This window comes from Ornithorhynchus anatinus, chromosome 1, assembly GCF_004115215.2.
Source record: "Ornithorhynchus anatinus isolate Pmale09 chromosome 1, mOrnAna1.pri.v4, whole genome shotgun sequence".
Lineage (NCBI taxonomy): Eukaryota > Metazoa > Chordata > Mammalia > Monotremata > Ornithorhynchidae > Ornithorhynchus > Ornithorhynchus anatinus.
Window position 1 is genome coordinate 161,624,359 of NC_041728.1, and position 18,611 is coordinate 161,642,969.

The 18,611-nt window shown below is 42.1% G+C and overlaps 1 protein-coding gene across 4 annotated transcripts in view; it reads right to left on the reverse strand.

Annotated features, from left to right (window-relative positions):
• Positions 1–12,569, reverse strand: part of LOC100073791 (transient receptor potential cation channel subfamily V member 6-like) — a 41,857-nt gene extending 29,288 nt beyond the window's left edge. For 3 of the 4 annotated variants that reach the window (XR_003762950.2, XM_029075941.2, XM_029075909.2), the window contains exons 1-6: positions 12,426–12,569; positions 7,035–7,092; positions 6,256–6,350; positions 5,902–6,024; positions 1,041–1,181; positions 733–831 (exon numbers count right to left, since the gene is read on the reverse strand). Coding sequence is in view for 3 of the 4 variants with exons in the window: in XM_029075941.2 (XP_028931774.1) it covers positions 733–831; positions 1,041–1,181; positions 5,902–6,024; positions 6,256–6,350; positions 7,035–7,069 (493 nt within the window). In the remaining variant the exon portion in view is untranslated. The remainder of the gene's footprint in view (positions 1–732; positions 832–1,040; positions 1,182–5,901; positions 6,025–6,255; positions 6,351–7,034; positions 7,093–12,425) is intronic. The other variant, XM_029075927.2, reaches the window with a different exon arrangement.
• Positions 12,570–18,611: the final 6,042 nt, after the last annotated feature.

Here is an 18,611-nt window from a genome sequence, read left to right on the forward strand (position 1 = left end):
AAAGTAATCTTGACAACGATCAAGAGAAGCAGTGTGGACTATGGAATTATTAATAATTATTGTCTTTATTAAATATTTACTATGCCCCAAGCATTGTGCTCTGTAGCTCCATGGCCTAGTGGAAAGAACACAGGCTGGGGAGGCAGAGGACCTGGGTTTTAATTCCAGCTCTGCCATTTGTCTGCTGTGTGACCATGGGCAAGTCTCTTTACTTCTCGTGCCTCAGTTACCTCATCTGTAAAACAGGGATTAGATGGGACAGGGACTGTGTCTGATCCAATTATCTTGTATCTTTTAGTACAGTGCCTGGTGCATAGCAAGTGTTTAACAAATACCATAGCTATTATTATTGATAGTATTATTATTATTACAAGATCAGATCAGACACAAGTAGGAGGGATATTTAATATCCATTTTAAGGAAAGTGAAGTAGAGTAAGACTGGGTGATTTACTCTAAGTCACACAGCAGGAAGGCCACAGAACCAGAATTAGAACCTGGGTCACTGGGCTTAAACCCATCCTCTTTCCACTAGGCTACACGATAGTGATTTTTATTACCACAATGCGACAGCTCGAACGCCAAACGTGCTGAACACCCTGAAGGTGGCATTAGCCACACTACATTTTAATGTGCTTTATAGCATTTAAAAAAAGTAAATTCCACAAAAGACCACAGCTATTTCTTATATTTTCAATCCAAAAAGCAATGACACAATTATCATCACTCTCACCTAAAGAGTCCTGGGCTTCCAAAGGAGCATTGTGCTCCATTAAAAGTCTTAAAATTGCTTCATGCCCGACACAGGCTGCAAAAGATAATGGATACTCTCCTGTGAAAATTTATAAATAAAATTGAAAAACATTAACTTCTTGGAACATTTTGAATGGGAAACTTTAAATGTACTCATACGCATTCTTATTTTCTACTGTGTCTTAACAAATAAAGAATAGAGTGGCAGAAAGAAGACTATGAAATGTACTGGAATTATATTGTACACATTTCATGTTCAGAAATAAATTATTGTATTGAGGTCCTTACCAAAGTAACACTTTGATTCTTTTCCAGGAATAAACCAAGTTTCCGTAGCTTGTAGCTCTGTAACATTAGCACCACACCTGAGGAATTCTTTCACATCCTTGTGGTCTTGTGTGAGGGCGGGTATGTGCATCGAAGTTTCACCTGAAATGTGTAAACACCCATTCAGACATCTTTGGTTTCAATATTACTACTGGGACAGGGACTGTGTCTGACCCAATTATCTTGTACCTTATAATACAGTGCCTGGCACATAGCAAGTGCTTAACAAATACCACATTTATTGTTATTGTTATTATTATTACAAGATCAGATACAAGGAAGAGGGATATTTTACAGATAAGGAAAGTGAAGTAGAGTAATATTGAATGATTTACTCGAAGTCACACAGTGGGAAGGCCACAGAACCAGAATTAGAACCATTCTGTAAGAAGAGTCGACTTGAAAGCAAGGCATACAGATGAATATCAGGTACGTAATGGGTGACTGGTTGATGGTAGGCCCAGCCTTTGATCATACCCGACCTATTTGAGGTGGTTGATTTTCAGTACATTCATGAGCCAGATCCTCTGATTGGATCCCACGAATGAGATCTGATGGGTTGGGCACATTTGCCAATCATTTGATGTAATCTAAATCGGATTGGGGGGCCCAGTCATTTACACTTTACATTTACTAAATATTTATTAAACTCTTCCTCCATTCCCAGATAGAAGTGGGATTATAATCGAACACAGAGTCAGAGAGAAAGAAGACAGAGAGAACATTTCTGAAAAACACACAGTAAGCACTCAATGAGTACTATTGATTGACTGAAAAAACAAAATCGGTATACTTCCCCACCCCATCGACATTTCCACGCCACACTTGCTTCCTCCCGGCCAGGCATGGAAAGCCATCACTGTCACCCCTGCAAATCTCAAAATTCCCTCCATAAAATGCAGCCAGTTCCCTGCCACCAGCCCAGACAGAGTGAAGGATAACTTAGGGTGCTTCAACCCAGCTCCTCTGGAAGGATTGTGTCCACCTTGAGCCTGTCCCTCCATAGTGAAGTAACGTGGTCTAGAGTAAAGAGCACAGGTCTGGGAGTTAGAGGACTGGGTTCTAATCCCAGCTCCACCCTTTGTCTGCTGTGTGACCTCGGGGAAGTCACTGGGCCTCCATTTCCTCATCTGTAAAATGGAGAGTAAATCCTACTCCCTCCCACCTAGACTGTGAACCTCATATGGGACAGGGACTGTATACAAATTGATAACCTTCTATCTACCCCAGCACTTTCATTCAATAGTATTTATTGAGTACTTACTATGTGCAGAGCACTGTTCTAAGAGCTTGGAATGTACAAATCGGTAACAGATAGAGAGAGCCTCTGCCCTTTGACGGGGTTACAGTCTAATCGGGGGAGATGGACAGACAAGAACAATGGCAATAAATAGAATCGAGGGGAAGAACATCTCATTAAAATAATAGCAAATAAATAGAGTCAGGGTGATGTACATCTCATTAACAAAATCAATAGGGTAATGAAGATAGATACAGTTGAGCAGTCGAGTACAATGCTGAGGGGAGGGGAAAGGAGAGGAGAGGGAAAGCGGGGAGAAGACGGTTTAGCTGCGGAGAGGTGAAGGGGGGGTAGAAGGAGCAGAGGGAAAAGGGGAGCTCAGTCTGGGAAGGCCTCTTGGAAGAGGTGAGCTTTAAGTAGGGTTTTGAAGAGGGGAAGAGAATTAGTTTGGCAGAGGTGAAGAGGGAGGGCATTCCAGGACCACGGGAGGACGTGGCCCAGGGGTCATTGGCGGGATAGGCGAGAACGGGGGACGGTGAGGAGGTGGGCGGCAGAGGAGCGGAGCGTGCGGGGTGGGCAGTAGAAAGAGAGAATGGAGGAGAGGTAGGAAGGGGCAAGGGGATGGACAGCCTTGAAGCCTAAAGTGAGAAGTTTTTGTTTCGTGCGGAGGTCGATAGGCAACCACTGGATGTTTTTAAGGAGGGGAGTGACATGCCCAGAGCGTTTCTGCAGGAAGATGAGTCGGGCAGCGGAGTGAAGAATAGACTGGAGCAGGGAGAGAGAGGAGGAAGGGAGATCAGATAGAAGGCTGACACAGTAGTCTAGCCTGGATATCACGAGAGCCCGTAGCAGTAAGGTAGCCATTTGGGTGGAGAGGAAAGGGCGGATCTTGGCGATATTATAAAGGTGAGACCGACAGGTCTTGGTAACAGATTGGATGTGTGGGGTGAACGAGAGAGCCGAGTCAAAGATGACACCGAGGTCGCGGGCCTGAGAGATGGGAAGGATGGTCGTACCATCCACGGTGATAGGGAAGTCAGGGAGAGGACCGGGCTTGGGAGGGAAGATGAGGAGCTCAGTTTTGGTCATGTTGAGTTTTAGGTGGCGGGCAGACATCCAGGTGGAGACGTCCTGGAGGCAGGAGGAGATACAAGCCTGAAGGGAAGGGGAGAGGACAGCAGCAGAGATGTAGATCAGTGTGTCATCTGCATAGAGATGATAGATGAAGCCGTGAGAGCAGATGAGTTCACCAAGGGAGTGAGTGTAAATGGAGAACAGAAGAGGGCCAAGAACTGACCCGTGAGGAACTCCAACAGTTAGAGGATGGGAGGGGGAGGAAGAGCCTGCGAAGGAGACCGAGAATGACTGGCCAAAGAGATAAGAGGAGAACCATGAAAGGACGGAGTCCGTGAAGCCAAGGTGAGAACTGAGAACACTTAGAACTGAACTTGGCTCATAGAAAGTGCTTAACAAGTACTGTAAGTATAACCCAGCTCTCCATGGCTGCCATCCTGGAAGGAGTCAGAGAAGAGGTGGAGGTGGGCTCCAGGAGGGGTCTGGGTATGTCACCACCAAAGAGAGCACAAGAGGTCTTAAGGGGAGGGGTAGGGGAATGTCCAAACCTCCCTCTTCCCCGACCCCATCCCCTTGACACTAGAATAATGACAAACATAGTTTAAATCACTCGGACAATAGATGAGGTGCCAAGATACTGTGGCAATTTAATTATCCTGGGGGATTTAGCCAGATACCGGGGTTATCTGTTTATAACTGGTAACATCTGCTTGAGCGCAGCTGGTGTGCAATCTGTCATATGACGGTAATAAAAATCACTACTGTGGGCCTAGGGGAAGGAGAATGGGATTTAGGAGCCAAGAGAGCCAGGTTCTAATTCTGGTTCTGTGACCTTCCTGCTATGGGACTCTGGGTACTCCTTAAGGAAACCCTCATCATGACATTCTGGCATCCTATTCATTCAATAGTATTTATTGAGCGCTTACTATGTGCAAAGCAATGTACTAAGCACTTGGAATGTACAATTCGGCAACAGATAGAGACAATTCCTGCCCACTGACGGGCTTACAGTAAAATCGGGGGAGACAGACAGAAACAAGACAACTTAATAGCAATAAATAGAATCAAGGGGATGTACACCTCATTAACAAGATAAATAGGGTAATAACAATAATAATAATAATGTTGGTATTGGTTAAGCACTTACTATGTGCAGAGCACTGTTCTAAGCGCTGGGGGAGATACAAGGTAATCAGGTTGTCCCATGTGAGGCTCACAATTAATCCGCATTTTACAGATGAGGAAACTGAGGCATAGAGAAGTTAAGTGACTTGCCCACAGTCACACAGCTGACAAGCGGCAGAGCAGGGATAAAAATATGAAATATAAATATAATGATATAATATAGTATAAATATTATATATTATATATATAAAATATAAAAATATATACAAATGAGCACAGTGCTGAGGGGAGGGGAAGGGAGAGGGGGAGGAGAAGAGGCAAAGGGGGGAAAGGGGGCTTAGCTGAGGGGAGGTGAAGAAGGGGGCAGAGAGGCAATCCTTGGACTTTTGCCTCAGCTTCTGGAATTCAAACCAGACTAGTATCTGCTAGGTCTTCTAAGCCTTTGAATGCTCCTCCTGTAATCCACAAGGCCTCAGAATCCACAGGGAGTATTGGTCCAATCAGGAGGCTCAATCTGGACTGGAAGTATTTTGGAAGATAGCAACCATCAGGTCTGAGTGTCTGGCACATAGTAAGCATTTAACAAATACCATAATTATTAGTTATGTGGGGCAAGAACTGTGTCCTATCTGATGACGCTCTATCTACTCCCCATCATTTAGCACAGGGCTTAGCAAGTAGTAAGCACTTACTAAATACCATGATTAAAACTAACATTCATTCATTCAATCATATTTATTGAGCACTTACAATGTGCAGAGCTCTGTACTAAGCATTAGGAAAATACAATTCAGCAACAAATAGAGACAATCCCTGCCCAACAATGGGCTCACAGTCTAGAAGGTGGAGGCTCTGCCACTTATCTACATGTTTATTAATTTTAAACACTCCACTTTCCCTTCTATCTGCAATAATCAAAACAGGGAATCTGAATTTCATGAGTAATCCATCATATTTATTGAGCACTTACTGTGTGTAGAGCTGTGTACTAAGTGCTTGGGAGAGCACAATAAAACAGAGTGGGAAGACAGACATGTTCTCTGCCCACAAGGAGCTTTCAGCCCAGAGGGGGAAACAGACACTAAAATAAGTTACAGATAGTCACTCATTCATTCAATCGCATTTATTGAGCGCTTACTATGTGGAGACCACTATACTAAGCGCTTGGAATGTACCATTCGGCAACAGATAGAGACAATCTCTGCCCAACAGGCTCACAGTCCAAACAAAGGTGCCATGGGGCTGAGGGTGGGGTGAATAAAAGATACAAATTCAAGTTTACCTTGTGGAGTGCCGTAGAAGAGAGAGGAAGTAGGGTAAGATATTAAAATGGTATTAAAATATGAAAAATTAAACATCTTTTAAAGGATTTTGATACTATACCTCTATATGTGTTGGATGTCACTGGCTCATTAATCAAAGAGGGCACCTCATCCAAAATAACTTCAACAACTTCTTTACTGCCACTAAGTAAGGCTGCATGTAGAATAGTTTCTCCACATCCCCCTATGAATAAGAATGAAATTAACAGCAGGTATTGGAGAAATCTTGTTAGCAGTCACCTTCAAAACTGTGTTTCCTTTCACATTATTTCTGCAAAAAAAGGCCAGCAAAATTAAAGGCAACATTCAATCGGTGGAGGTTTTATGTTGGGCAGTGATTTCATCAAGTAGAGAGGAAATAAGCATTTAAATGTTCTTCTGAGAGGGGATTTATAAAAGGATGGCTTTACACTACCTCTCACAAAAGAATCAATATCTCCTTTTTGCAGTAGTGCTTGCATAGTGAAAAAATCATTCATCCTTGCAGCTTTAAATAGCTGACTTATATCCCTAAAAAAGAGAAAAGAATTTTGTAGCATGACTTTAATGAGAAATTAAAAGCACTCACGGTCCATTTAGATAGAACTGGGATTTTCACAACTAAAAACCTAGCGTGATTTCCCACCAAGCAGTAACTAAGTCCTATTTACACTGGGAGCCACATGCAGGAAAGGGACTGTATCTGATCTAATGGACTTCTATCTACCCCCAGGCTTACAAAAGTGCTTGACTCATAGTAAAAGCTTAACAAATCTAATAATAGAGAGCAAAATGTTATCTACCGGACTACTGAATGTCCCACGTTTCATTGGACAAGAGGGATGCAAAAAGAAACTTACAAAAGAGGCCAATTCACTGGCAGTGCTGAGTAAATATTTACAGACTGGAGAATGGTGGAGTAATAAATTAAACCATATATTGTTGTCCTCTTTGTAATTAAGGGAACCTTTCTCTGGATGTCAGGGAAGCTCAGCCCATCAAAATTTCTCAACATATTCACTGGGATAATCTAATACAGAATTTACCCCAAAGGCCCACATGTTGCATATTATAGTAGATCTGCTATTCTCAATCAATCTCAATTCTTTGCACAATGAAATGCTTTTTTTTCAATCAAGTAGATTGAAAAGAGACTTACATAAGACCCAATGGGAAAACGTTTTTTGTGATTTTAAAAAATGATTGCTACCATACCTGAGTGATTCATCCATACTGACAGTCAGATGCATACAGATCCTCAATGAATGTTATACTTAAAAAAAACAAAAACACATGCCATGTAAATGAAATGAACTATGCCTCATCCGAACAGCTACCTTGGTGGTACAAGCTCTCATAATATCCCTACTGGATTATTGTGTCAGCCTCCCCTCTGATCTCCCATCCTCCTGTCTCTCCCCGCTCCAGTCTATACTTCATTCCACTGCCTGGATCATCTTCCGTCAGAAAGGCTCTGGGCATGTCACTCCCCTCCTCAAAAACCTCCAGCGGTTACCTATCAACCTTCGCATGAAACAAAAACTCCTCACTCTTGGCTTCAAAGCTCTCCATCACCTTACCCCTACCTTACCTCCCTTCTCTCCTTCTACAGCCTTCCCCAGAGGTTCCGCTCCTCTGCCGCTCACCTCCTCATTGTCCCCCGTTATCTCCTGTACACTCCACTCCTCTCCGGTCCCTTGTTTGTGCCTGACCTGCTGCTGACCCCTGGCCCACGTCCTACCGTTGTCCTGGATTGCCCTCCCTCCTCACATCTGCCAAACTAACTCTCTTCCCCTCTTCAAATCTCTACTGATAGCTCACCTCCTCCAGGAGGCCTTCCCAGCCTAAGCCCTCCCTTTCCCTCTGCTTCTCCTCCCCTCCCCATTCCCCCTTCCCCTCCCCGCAACATTTGTACATATTTGTTTATATTATATATTATTTATTACTGTATTTATTTTGTTAATGATGTGTATATATCCATGATTCTATTTATCTTGATGATATTGACACCAGACTACTTGTTTTGTTTTGTTGTCTGTCTCCCCTGTTTAGACTGTGAGTCCGTGTTGGGGAGGGATTGTCTCTGTTGCTAAATTGGATAATTAATAACAAAGAGCATATCAATCACTCAATGGTATTGACTAAGCACTTACTTTGCGCAGAACACCGTTCCAAGTGTTTAGAATAGTAAAAAGAAATAGTGTTACTACATATTCAGCTGTTACATTCAGGGTTTGACTGGAAAAAATTGCGATTAATTACAATATAATTTTTGACTAAGCCAAGAAAATACAAAGTTAAAGGATACGTGGAAGGTTGAATTATGTGTATTTCTGTTCAAAAATTTGTATATGCGTAAATAATGAATAGCTCCAGATTTTAACATACAAATTTAGAACATATGTATAAAGAAATTATGCATTATATCACATTTTTCTATGACTTTAAATACTTTTCCATTAGCGATATAAGAATGTTTCCTGGTTGTGCCCTAAATAGAATTCTGGTAGCTTACAAATAGGTTTTTTTTTTTCCTCTCTCCATTGTTTTTACATCAAAATAGACGGAAAAAATTTCCTTTTTTTTATGGTATTTAAGCACTGTCAGGCACTGTACTAAATTATGAAGTAGATAAAAGTTAATCAGGTTGAGGACAGTCCCTGTCCCACACCTCCTCTCTGATCTCCCATCCTCCTGTCTCTCTCTGCTTCAGTCCATACTTCACTCTGCTGCCCAGATTCTCTTTCTACAGAAATGCTCTGGGCATGTCACTCTCCTCCTCAAAAACCTCCGGTGGTTGCCTATAGACCTTCGCCTGAAACAAAAGCTCCTCACTCTTGGCTTCAAAGCTCTCCATCACTGTGCCTCCTCCTACCTCACCCCCCTTCTCTCCTTCCACAGCCCACCCTGCCCATTTCACTCTTCTGCCGCTCACCTCCTCACTGTGCCTTGTTCACACCTGTCCTGCCATTGACCCCTGGCCCACGTCCTACCACTAACCTGGAATGCCCTCCCTCCTCACATCTGCCAAACTCTCTTCCCCTCTTCAAAGCCCTACTGAGAGCTCACCTCCTCCAGGAGGCCTTCCCAGACTGAAGCCCTCCCTTTCCCTCTGCTCCTTCTTTCCTCCCCATTGCCCCTACTCCCTCCCTCTGCTCTAACCCCTTTCCCTCCCCACAGCACTTGCGTATATTTATATATACACAAATTTATTTTATTAATGATGTGTATATATCTATGATTCTTTTTATCTATTTTGATGGTTTTGATGCCTGACTACCTGTTTTGCTTTGCTGTGCATCTCCCCCTTTTAGACTGTGAGCCCATTGTTGGGCAGGGAATGTCTCTGTTGCCCAACTGTACAATCCAAGTGCTTAGTACAGTGCTCTGCACACAGTAAGTGCTCAATAAATACAATTGAATGAATAATCCCCATTTTACAGATGAGGTAACTGAGGCCCAGAAAAGTGAAGTAACTTGCCCAAGGTCACACAGCAGACACACGGCAGAGTCAGTATTAGAACCCAGGGCCTTCTGACTTCTAGGCCTGTACTCTATCCCCTAGGCAACACTGCTTCTCATTGCTCTCTCCCTGAGGACCTCAATCTAACTCTAACAAATGTATTGTACTGTTCCGAGTGTTTAGTACAGTGGTCTACACAGAGTAAGCTCCCAGTAAATACTATTGATTTGACTGAGGTGATCTCAGTATAGTGGTGATGTTGTCCCGTATCACCTAGCCAACAAGCAGCTGTTTTAGTTTCATTTAGAAACTTCCACCCGATTCTATAGTCCAGAAGAAAATCCCTTATTTCTAGAGCCTGAAACTGAAAACCAGGTCTTCTGTTGCCAGAGCCGTGTTCTTTCCACTAGACCATCATCAAGTTACTCTTGATTAGCCCTTCTCATTGTCAGCCATTCCAATGCTATCACGGCCAAAGTTTTATCACCGCTTCCCAAGCTATTTCTCACGATTTTGGAAGGCATTCCAATCTGCACACTCCAACCTCCTTTATTTCTCATCCAGTTTTCTTTCTCCCACCTCTCTTCTCTCTACAGAGTTCCTTCCATCTCTGTGAACTTGATGTGTAAAGGCAGGGAAGTGGTGTTGCTGAACCACATTTGTAAATTAAATGTGCTTTTGTTCCTAAAATATCCTGGCCCCAAAGCTTCTTGGCTTTAGAGCAATGTGGCCTGTACTTTGACAATGATATACTACAGAATCATTATCATCATACAACTGAATGAATGAATCATCAGTGGTATTTGACCAGTGCTTATTATGTGCAAAGCACTGTACTCAACAATTGGGAGAGTACAACAGGGTTGGGAGACATGTTCCCTGTCTACAGTGAGCTTACAGTCTAAAGAGGGAGACAAACACACAGATAATTTATAATATATAATTTATAGATATGTACATAAGTGCTGTGGGGCTAAGGATGGGACCAATATCAAAAGCCCAAAGGTCACAGATCCAAGTGTGTTGATGCCCCAGAGGGGAGAGGTAGCCGGGGAAAAGAGGGCTTAATCGGGGAATGCCATGTTGGAGGAGATGTGACCTTAATTAGGCTTTGAAGATGGGGAGAGAGGTGGTTTGCCATTATGGAGGAGGAGGGAGTTTGAAGCTAGAGGGAGAATATAGGAAAGGAGTTGGCAGTGAGATAGATGAGATTCATTCATTCAATCATATTTATTGAACACTTACTGTGTGCATTGCAGGGCACAGTGAGTAAGTTAGAGCTAGAGGGGTGGAGTATGTGGGCTGAGGTGTAGTAAGGAGATAAGTGAAACGTCGGCAGGGACAAGCTGAGTGATTTCTTTATAGTCAATGGTTAGGAGTTTCTGTTCGATGCAGAGAAGGATGGACAACTACTGGAGGTTCTTGAGGATTGGAAAGACATGGACAGAACTTTCTTTTGGAAAAATGATCCATGCAGCAGAGTGAAGTAGGGCTGGAGTGAGGAGAGACTGGAGGCTGAGGGGTCAGCAGGGAGGCAGAGGAAGTAGCCAAGGTGGGACAGGATAAGTGCTTGGACCAGCACGGTAACAGTTTGGATGGAGAGGAAAGAATGGATTTTAGCAATTTTAGTAGAACTGACAGGATTTGGTGACAGATTGAATATGAGGGTTGAATAAGACATGAGTAGAGGACAAAGACAAGATTATAGGCTTGTGAGATAGGGATGATAGTGGTATTGTCTACAGTGATGGGAAAGTCATGGGGAGGAAAGGGTTTGAGTGGAAAGATAAGGAGTTCTATTTTGGACAGGTTTAGTGGTTAATATTGGTAATTCCTTCTAGCATCATTCATTCTTTGGCAGGTTTGCTCAGTGTGAAAATTTTCAAATTCTATACATACATCATTTCACTGGTCCCTGTTGAAGTTGTGAAATCAAGAATAATACTAATTTTGAAAGACTTTGCTATTCTGCATCAGAATAAAAATCATAGAATGCTTTTTACAGCAATCTTCTTCATGTCAAACTTTTTCATCTTCTCTATTAAGGGAATTTAAAACACTTCCCGGCATATTTTTACAGTTCCTTCCATGACCACAAGAAGTGTCATTGCTAAATTACCCCTAAAATCTAGTGTGGTTTAGTGAGAAAAACCACAGGCCTGGGAGTCAGAGTCTAGGGGTTCTAATCCCAGCTCTGCCTTACCCGCTGTGTGACCTTGAACAAGTCACTTCACTTCCTCAATTTCCCCAGCTGTAAAATGGGAATTCATATCTGTTGTCCCTTCTTTTTAGACTGCGAGCCCCTGTGTGACCGGGGCTGTGCTTGGTCTGATTTTCTTGTTTCTACCCCAGTTTTTAGTACAAACGTGGCACATAGTGAGCATTTAAACAAATACCCCTATAATTATTTTTCATCCCACTATTCTATCTACCTATAGATCTTCCATCCTAATTGTTAGAAATGTACCATCTAAGATCCCTAACTGTTCCCCTAGTGATATGTAACTGTCTTTAAATGCTCATTCCAGACTAAGGGTTGGATTCTGTTCTATACTCTTTATGAAAATATAGCTCCCTCATTTATCCTCCCGATTGTGTGCTGCTAGGAGAGATTTGAATTCTCATCCAATCAATCAATGGTATTTCTTGACGGCTTACTATCTGCAGAACACTGTACTAAGTGTTTGGGAGAGTAAAATACAGCTTCCACTCATATTTTGCCTCAAGACTCTATTTTTTCCATTATTATATGAATGGATTCATTGCTTAGTTCTAATCATTTAAAATCTCTTTCACTTTGATCCTAGGTCATTAGTACTTTGGACCCTGCATTACATCTGAGAAAACTAAGAATCTCAATAAATATTTGACATAGAAACTGTAAAGAGTTCATAAACAGTCAACTTTTCTAGTAATTCAAAAGAGGCTCATTGGCAAAGGAAATAAGGCATGCATTGTTCTTCGGGAAGAATTAAAACAAACACCTATTTTTAAATTGTAGATGTTCCAGATGACAGATTTAGCACAAGGTTTTAAGGAGACTAATTTATCCAATTAGTTTGGTAATTAGAACTCTACAAATATATCTATATACATGTGTGAGAAATTCATGCTAAAAATAAAAGAAAAATGTCAATTCTTACCTGAGAGCAATTCTCAATCCAAGCGTAATTTACTTCTGCTGTAGTCCTTGCACTATGAACAAGTCCTTGGAGAAGGACAGGTTGGATTTGCCTCAGTGTTGTAGTGAAAAACAGGCCATTTCTCAGCCTGTTCTTGATGCAGCAGAGAGATTAGGAAATAGCTATTGTCCTATCTGCATACCTTATTTTGGAAGCTGTTTATTTGTTGACTCGTTAAATGGCTTTTAGGTATTAGAAATTTACTAATATGAGGTTGTGTGTGGGAAGCAAATGTAGTCAGTCTACTGAGTTTGCAAACTGTTAAGGAAGAAAATCTTTCTACCTTTAATTTTGATAAAGAAGCAGTGCAGCCTACAGGATTAGAGCATAGGCCCGAGAGCCGAGGATCTGGGTTCTAACCCCAGCTCCCCCACTTATGCTGTGCGACCTTGAGCAGCCTTTCAGTGCCTCAGTTTCCTCAACTGCAAAATGGGTATTCAATACCTGTCTTTCCTACTACTTAGACTGTGATCCCCATGTGGGACAGGGCCTGTATCCAGCCTGGTTGACTTGTATCTATCTCAGTGGTTAGAGCAGTGCTTGGTGCATAGTAAGCGCTTAAACACCAATAAAAAAGGAAAAACTTCCTAGACAATTTCATGACTCTTCAGTTATAGGAGAAGTTTGAATTCTGTAAAATTAATCTGTGCCATTGAACTTTAGTGATGCTGGTTTTTATGTTTTTTTAGTGGTATTTACTAATGGCCAGCTGTAAGCCAGGTACTATACTAAGCATTGGGGAATAATAATGATACAAATAATATTGGTATTGATAAGTGCTTACTATGTGCCAAGCACTGTTCTAAGCGCTGGGGTAGATAAAGGGTAATGAGGTTGTCCCACGTGAGGCTCACAGTCTTAATCCCCATTTTACAGATGAGGTAACTGAGGCACAGAGAAGTTAAGGGACTTGCCCAAAGTCACACAGCTGACGGAGCCAGGATTAGAACCTGTGACCTCTGACTCCTAAGCTCGTGCTCTTTCTACTGACACACTGCTTCTCTAGACACAAGCTAGTAAGGTTGGACAAAGTCCATGTCTCATGTGGGGCTCACAGTCTCAATCCCCACTTTACAGATGGGGTAACTGAGGCACAAACAAATTGACTTAATCAAGGTCACACAGCAGATATGGGGCAGAGCTGGGATCAGAACCAGGTCTTATGAGTCCTCAGCCTCTTTTATTTCCCCTAGGCCATGCTTGCCACGTTACTTATTTGTCTACATTTGGAAGCACCCTTTTGTTAACTATTTTACATGCTTGAAGCTTATATTTGCTTTGGGACAAGAAACTATACAAGAGAAAGACAGCTCAGAGCACTGGCTAAAGACTTGTAGATTTTCTCTGCAGTCACAACACCAGGGAAGAATTAAAACCATTGAGAAGAAACCTCTGCCTGCTGCTGAAATAGAAGGTAAGTATTACAGAGCTACGTTATTTTTAATTAGTTGCTTCTGATTCAATATTCATTTATAATGATAGTAAAATAGTAATATTAACGGTATATATTTAATTGCTTAACATAAGCCCTGGGGCAATCTAAGAAAATCGTATGGGACATGGTACTTGTCCCACAGAGGACTGGTAAATTGAAAGGAAGGAAAACATACCTGCATTTTTAGATAATACAGAGATTAAGTGAAGCCCTATGGTCTAGTGGACAGAGCACAAACCTAGAGACCTGAGTTCTAATGCTAGATGCCTGCAGTGTTACCTTGGGCAAGTCACTCAACTTCTCCATGCCTCAGTAGGCACTCAAATTCCACCCACTGATTTGAGCACAATCATTTTGGAAGGTGAGAGGGAAGGAGATCAGAGGCACTGGCAGAAGGGATAGACTGAGAGAACGGGGCAGGGAAATCTCTTAAAGCATGGTTGGGGAGGATGAGAAAGGCTGTAGGTGTGGTAGAGAGTTGGAGAAGTGGTCTGACTTTAGTTAATGGTTATCATCAATCCTTGGAGCAAAGGCAGCTTGGCATTCTCTCTCCCTAATCAACCAAGAAATCTGAGTTTCCATGAGTTGAGGTTCATTGCAGAGAACTGGCTGAACTCCAGGATTTCCTTGTCCAAGACCTTGTTGTAGAATTCAAGGTTAAATCAGCTACTCCGTACACTAATCCAAAAGATTCTGGGATCTTGTGTTTACTCCTTTGCCTGTCTGTATACCAGAGGGACAGTAAATAATGCTAAAATATCACCAAACACTGTTCATCTATATTGGTGAAACCCAAACAATACCAAGGATCATCAAATTCAGAAAATGTAGAACTTACATACAAAATTACATAATTAAGGAAGTTCTAGACTGTGAGCCCGTTGTGGGCGGGGATCGTCTCTGTTGCTGAACTGTACCTTTCAAGTGCTCCGCACACAGTAAGTGCTCAATAAATACGATCGAAAGAAAGAATGTGAAGATTAAACATAGCCACTTCCACTGGGATCTTTTGAATCGGAAAAGCAGTTGTATGCTTAATTCTCAGAGGTGATGGGCATGAAGGGTGCAAATTCACAAAATTTGTTCCATTTGACTCCAAAATACATGGAACTAGAAGCCCTTCCTAGTTTAAGGGGAGGATTTATTTCCTTAATACTCTGCTCCTTTTCTTGTAGAAATGTCAGCTTTTTTGTTTTCTTTTAGACTCCCAACTAGCACCCCTGGAATTGAAAGACTGCACCATTGGGGCTGGAGGAGAAATTGTCCCTACAAAGAGTGCTTAGGAACTCTGTACAATAATATTTAAATCAAAATCATTTTCTCCCTGCTAATTCCCTAAAGGCTACCTGTTCTATTGAAGACTGGACTGAAGTCAATTCATTGTCTTCCCATCCCAAATGAGGGGAGAGAGCATTTGTTCACCATCATTATACACAACTAGACTGTACTGTGAGCTTGTGTAGGCAGGGATTGTCTCTTTATTGCTGTAGCACAGTTTCCCAACTGCTTAGTACAGTGTTCTGCACACAGTAAGCACTCAATAAATACAATTGAATGAATGAGTGAACTATGCCATATTGAAGACTGTGGTCTGTTCTCTCGTAATGTGTGTTTTCACTGTGCATCTTGATATAACACTATTGTAGAATTGTAGAAAGTTATTTATTGCGATTACGTTGTCTTGTTTCTGTCTGTCTCCCCCGATTAGACTGTAAGCCTGTCAATGGGCAGGGATTGTCTCTGTCGCCGAATTTACATTCCAAGTGCTTAGTACAGTGCTCTGCACATAGTAAGCGCTCAATAAATACTATTGAATGAATGAATTGGGCTTTTATTTCCTCCCCTCAAGACAAGACTGTAAACCTGTTATGTGCAGGGAACATGTCTGCTAATTCTGTTGCATTGTACTCTCCCAAGTGCTTAGTAAAGAACACTGATTACTGATTACTGCATCCGCATCCTTTATCAACTGCCAACCTCCTGTCTCTCTTCACTTCACTCCACTGCCTGGATTATTTTTCTACAGAAACGCTCTGGGCATGTCACCCACTCCTTAAAACCTTCAGTGGTTGCCCATCAACCTTCAAATCAAGCAAAAACTCCTCACCATTGGCTTCAAAGTTCTCCATCACCTTGCCCCCTCCTACCTCACCTCCTTTCTCTCCTACAGCCCAGCCCGCACACTCTGCTCCTCTGCCGCTCACCTCCTCACTGGGCCTCGTTCTCGCCTGTCCCGCCATCGACCCCTGGCCGATGTCCTACCTCTGGCCTGGGATGCCCTCCCTCCTCACATCCGCCAAACGAGCTCTCTTCGCCCCTTTAAAGCCCTACTAACAGCTCACCTCCTCCAGGAGGCCTTCCCAGGCTGAGCCCCCCTTTTCCTCTGCTCCTCTTTCCCTCTGCATCTCCCCTACTCCCTCCCTCTGCTCTACCCCCATCCCACCCCACAGCATTTGTGTATACATGTATTTATTATTCTATTTATCAATGATGAGTATATATCTATAATTCTACTTATTTACATTGATGCAATTTATGCCTGTCCACTTGCTTTGCTTTCCTTTGTTGTCTATCTCCCCCGTTCTAGACTGTGAAGACCAATGGGTAGGGATTATATCTGTTGCCGAATTGTACTTTCCAAACGCTTAGTACAGTGCTCTGCACACAATAAGCGCTCAATAAATATGACTGAATGAACACGGCAGTCCCTCCAAATGCTCTATAGTGCTCTGCACATAGTAAGCACTCAAATACCATTAATAAAATACTTACCATAACAGAGGAGAAACCCGGTCATGCTTGTTGTGGGCAAGGAATGTGTTCACCAACTCTGTTACACTGCACTCTTTCAAGAGCTCTGCACACAGTAAGCACTCAAATCCATTTGATATACTCGCACACACACATTTATATACATATACACACACACATATATATATGAACACATACACACTTTTCCTAAATCATTCATGCAGTATACTCTAGTGGAAATGGGCTGCAAATACCTAGGTATGGTACACTGACCACACACAAAAAAATTAGAAATAATCAGGATTACACATTGTTCCCTTTCAATATTTTGCTGATCTGATGCTGAGATTACCAAGTTTTACAGAGGCAATGATGAGATGTACGCCCAATCCCGACCATTCCTCTTTTATCAATTCCCCTCTAAGAACAACTTTCCCAAGCAGCCAATTCTTCTCGTGACACTTGCTATATGGAGAATATGATGTGCAAACAAATAAACAGAAATGACATTTAATTTCAAGCTCCATTAGAAACATATAGAGATGGAGTACAACAAGGTCTGCCAAAATGGTAAAGGACAAATATATTTCCGATCGATTGCTTGAAAAACTATACAAACCCAGAAATCAGACCAAATGCTGAACACTAGTCAAAGTCTCTTTAAAATAGTCTGATTTAGAATATACTGAATCATACGTCGTGCCCGTATACTTAGGATTAGCACTTTTACAGAAATTATTCCTTTCACAAAGTTTTTTGAGTCCCTCAGAAATTTTGGAAACCAGGCCTATATGAAAAATTTTTAATCTTTTTTTAAAAAAAACCTATCAGCAGTCCATGACAGTAAAGACTTAAATGTGGAAAAAAAATTTGGAGCTAAACACATCAGCAAGGTGTCTTAGACAACTCTGTACAATCATATCTGCCATAATGTGCTTTCACTAAGCATTTGGCTAAAACACTATAGTGGAATGAGGAAACATTCTTCCGACAGTGGGTATCTTGCAACCACAGCTGGGTGCTGTTGCAACAAACAACTGGGAACATTTGTGTGACACTATGTGTTAGCCTTACCGCATGATTTTTCACAAGAAGACGAGCCCCACATAATAAAATACGCGACATGCCAAGCTTAGGAATCAGAGGACCCAGGTTCTAATCCTGGCTTTACCACTTTGCTGTGTGACCTTAAACTAGTCACTAACTACTCTGTGCCTCAGTTTCCTCATCTGCAAAACAGCAATTAAACCCCTGTTCTCCCTCTTACTGGGAGCCCCATGTGGGACAGGCACTGTGTCCAATCTGAATAACTTGCATCTACCCCACAGCTTAGAACAGTGCTTTATACACAGTACACTCTTTACTAATACCACAGGAGAAAAAAGTGAGGTACTTGTAAAGTAATTCACACCGAAGCTTTGCTATATTGTTGGAGAATTGCTCTTCCTCATTCCAAATGGCCATAGACGGTAAAAATTATCGACGGAAAGTGTAACTGTATTAATTAGATCATCATATTCTTATTACATTTGTTGGGTGAGAAACCTGCCGTGGGTTATTAAAATAAAAGTTTTAAGAAGGGTAAATATCAGCCTCTTCACTTATCTCCCAACCATCCGTCTCTTCCCCACTCCAGTCCTTATTTCATTCTGCTGCCCAGGTCATTTTTCTTTTTTTTTTTTTTTTGAAAAAAAAAAGGTCAGTATTTCCCCATTCCTCAAGAACCTCCTCGGGTTGCCCGTCCACCTCCACATCAAAAGGAAACGCCTTAGCAACGACTTCAAAACGCTCAATCAGCTCACCCCTCCTACCTGACCTTTATGATTTCCTAGGACAATCCATTGTGCACGCTTCACTCTTGATATGCCCATTTACTCACTGCAGGAAACATTTGCCATATAGGCAGACTAGGAAGCTGTGCAGCCCAGTGGGAAGAGCCCCGGAGTCAGGACCTGAGTTTT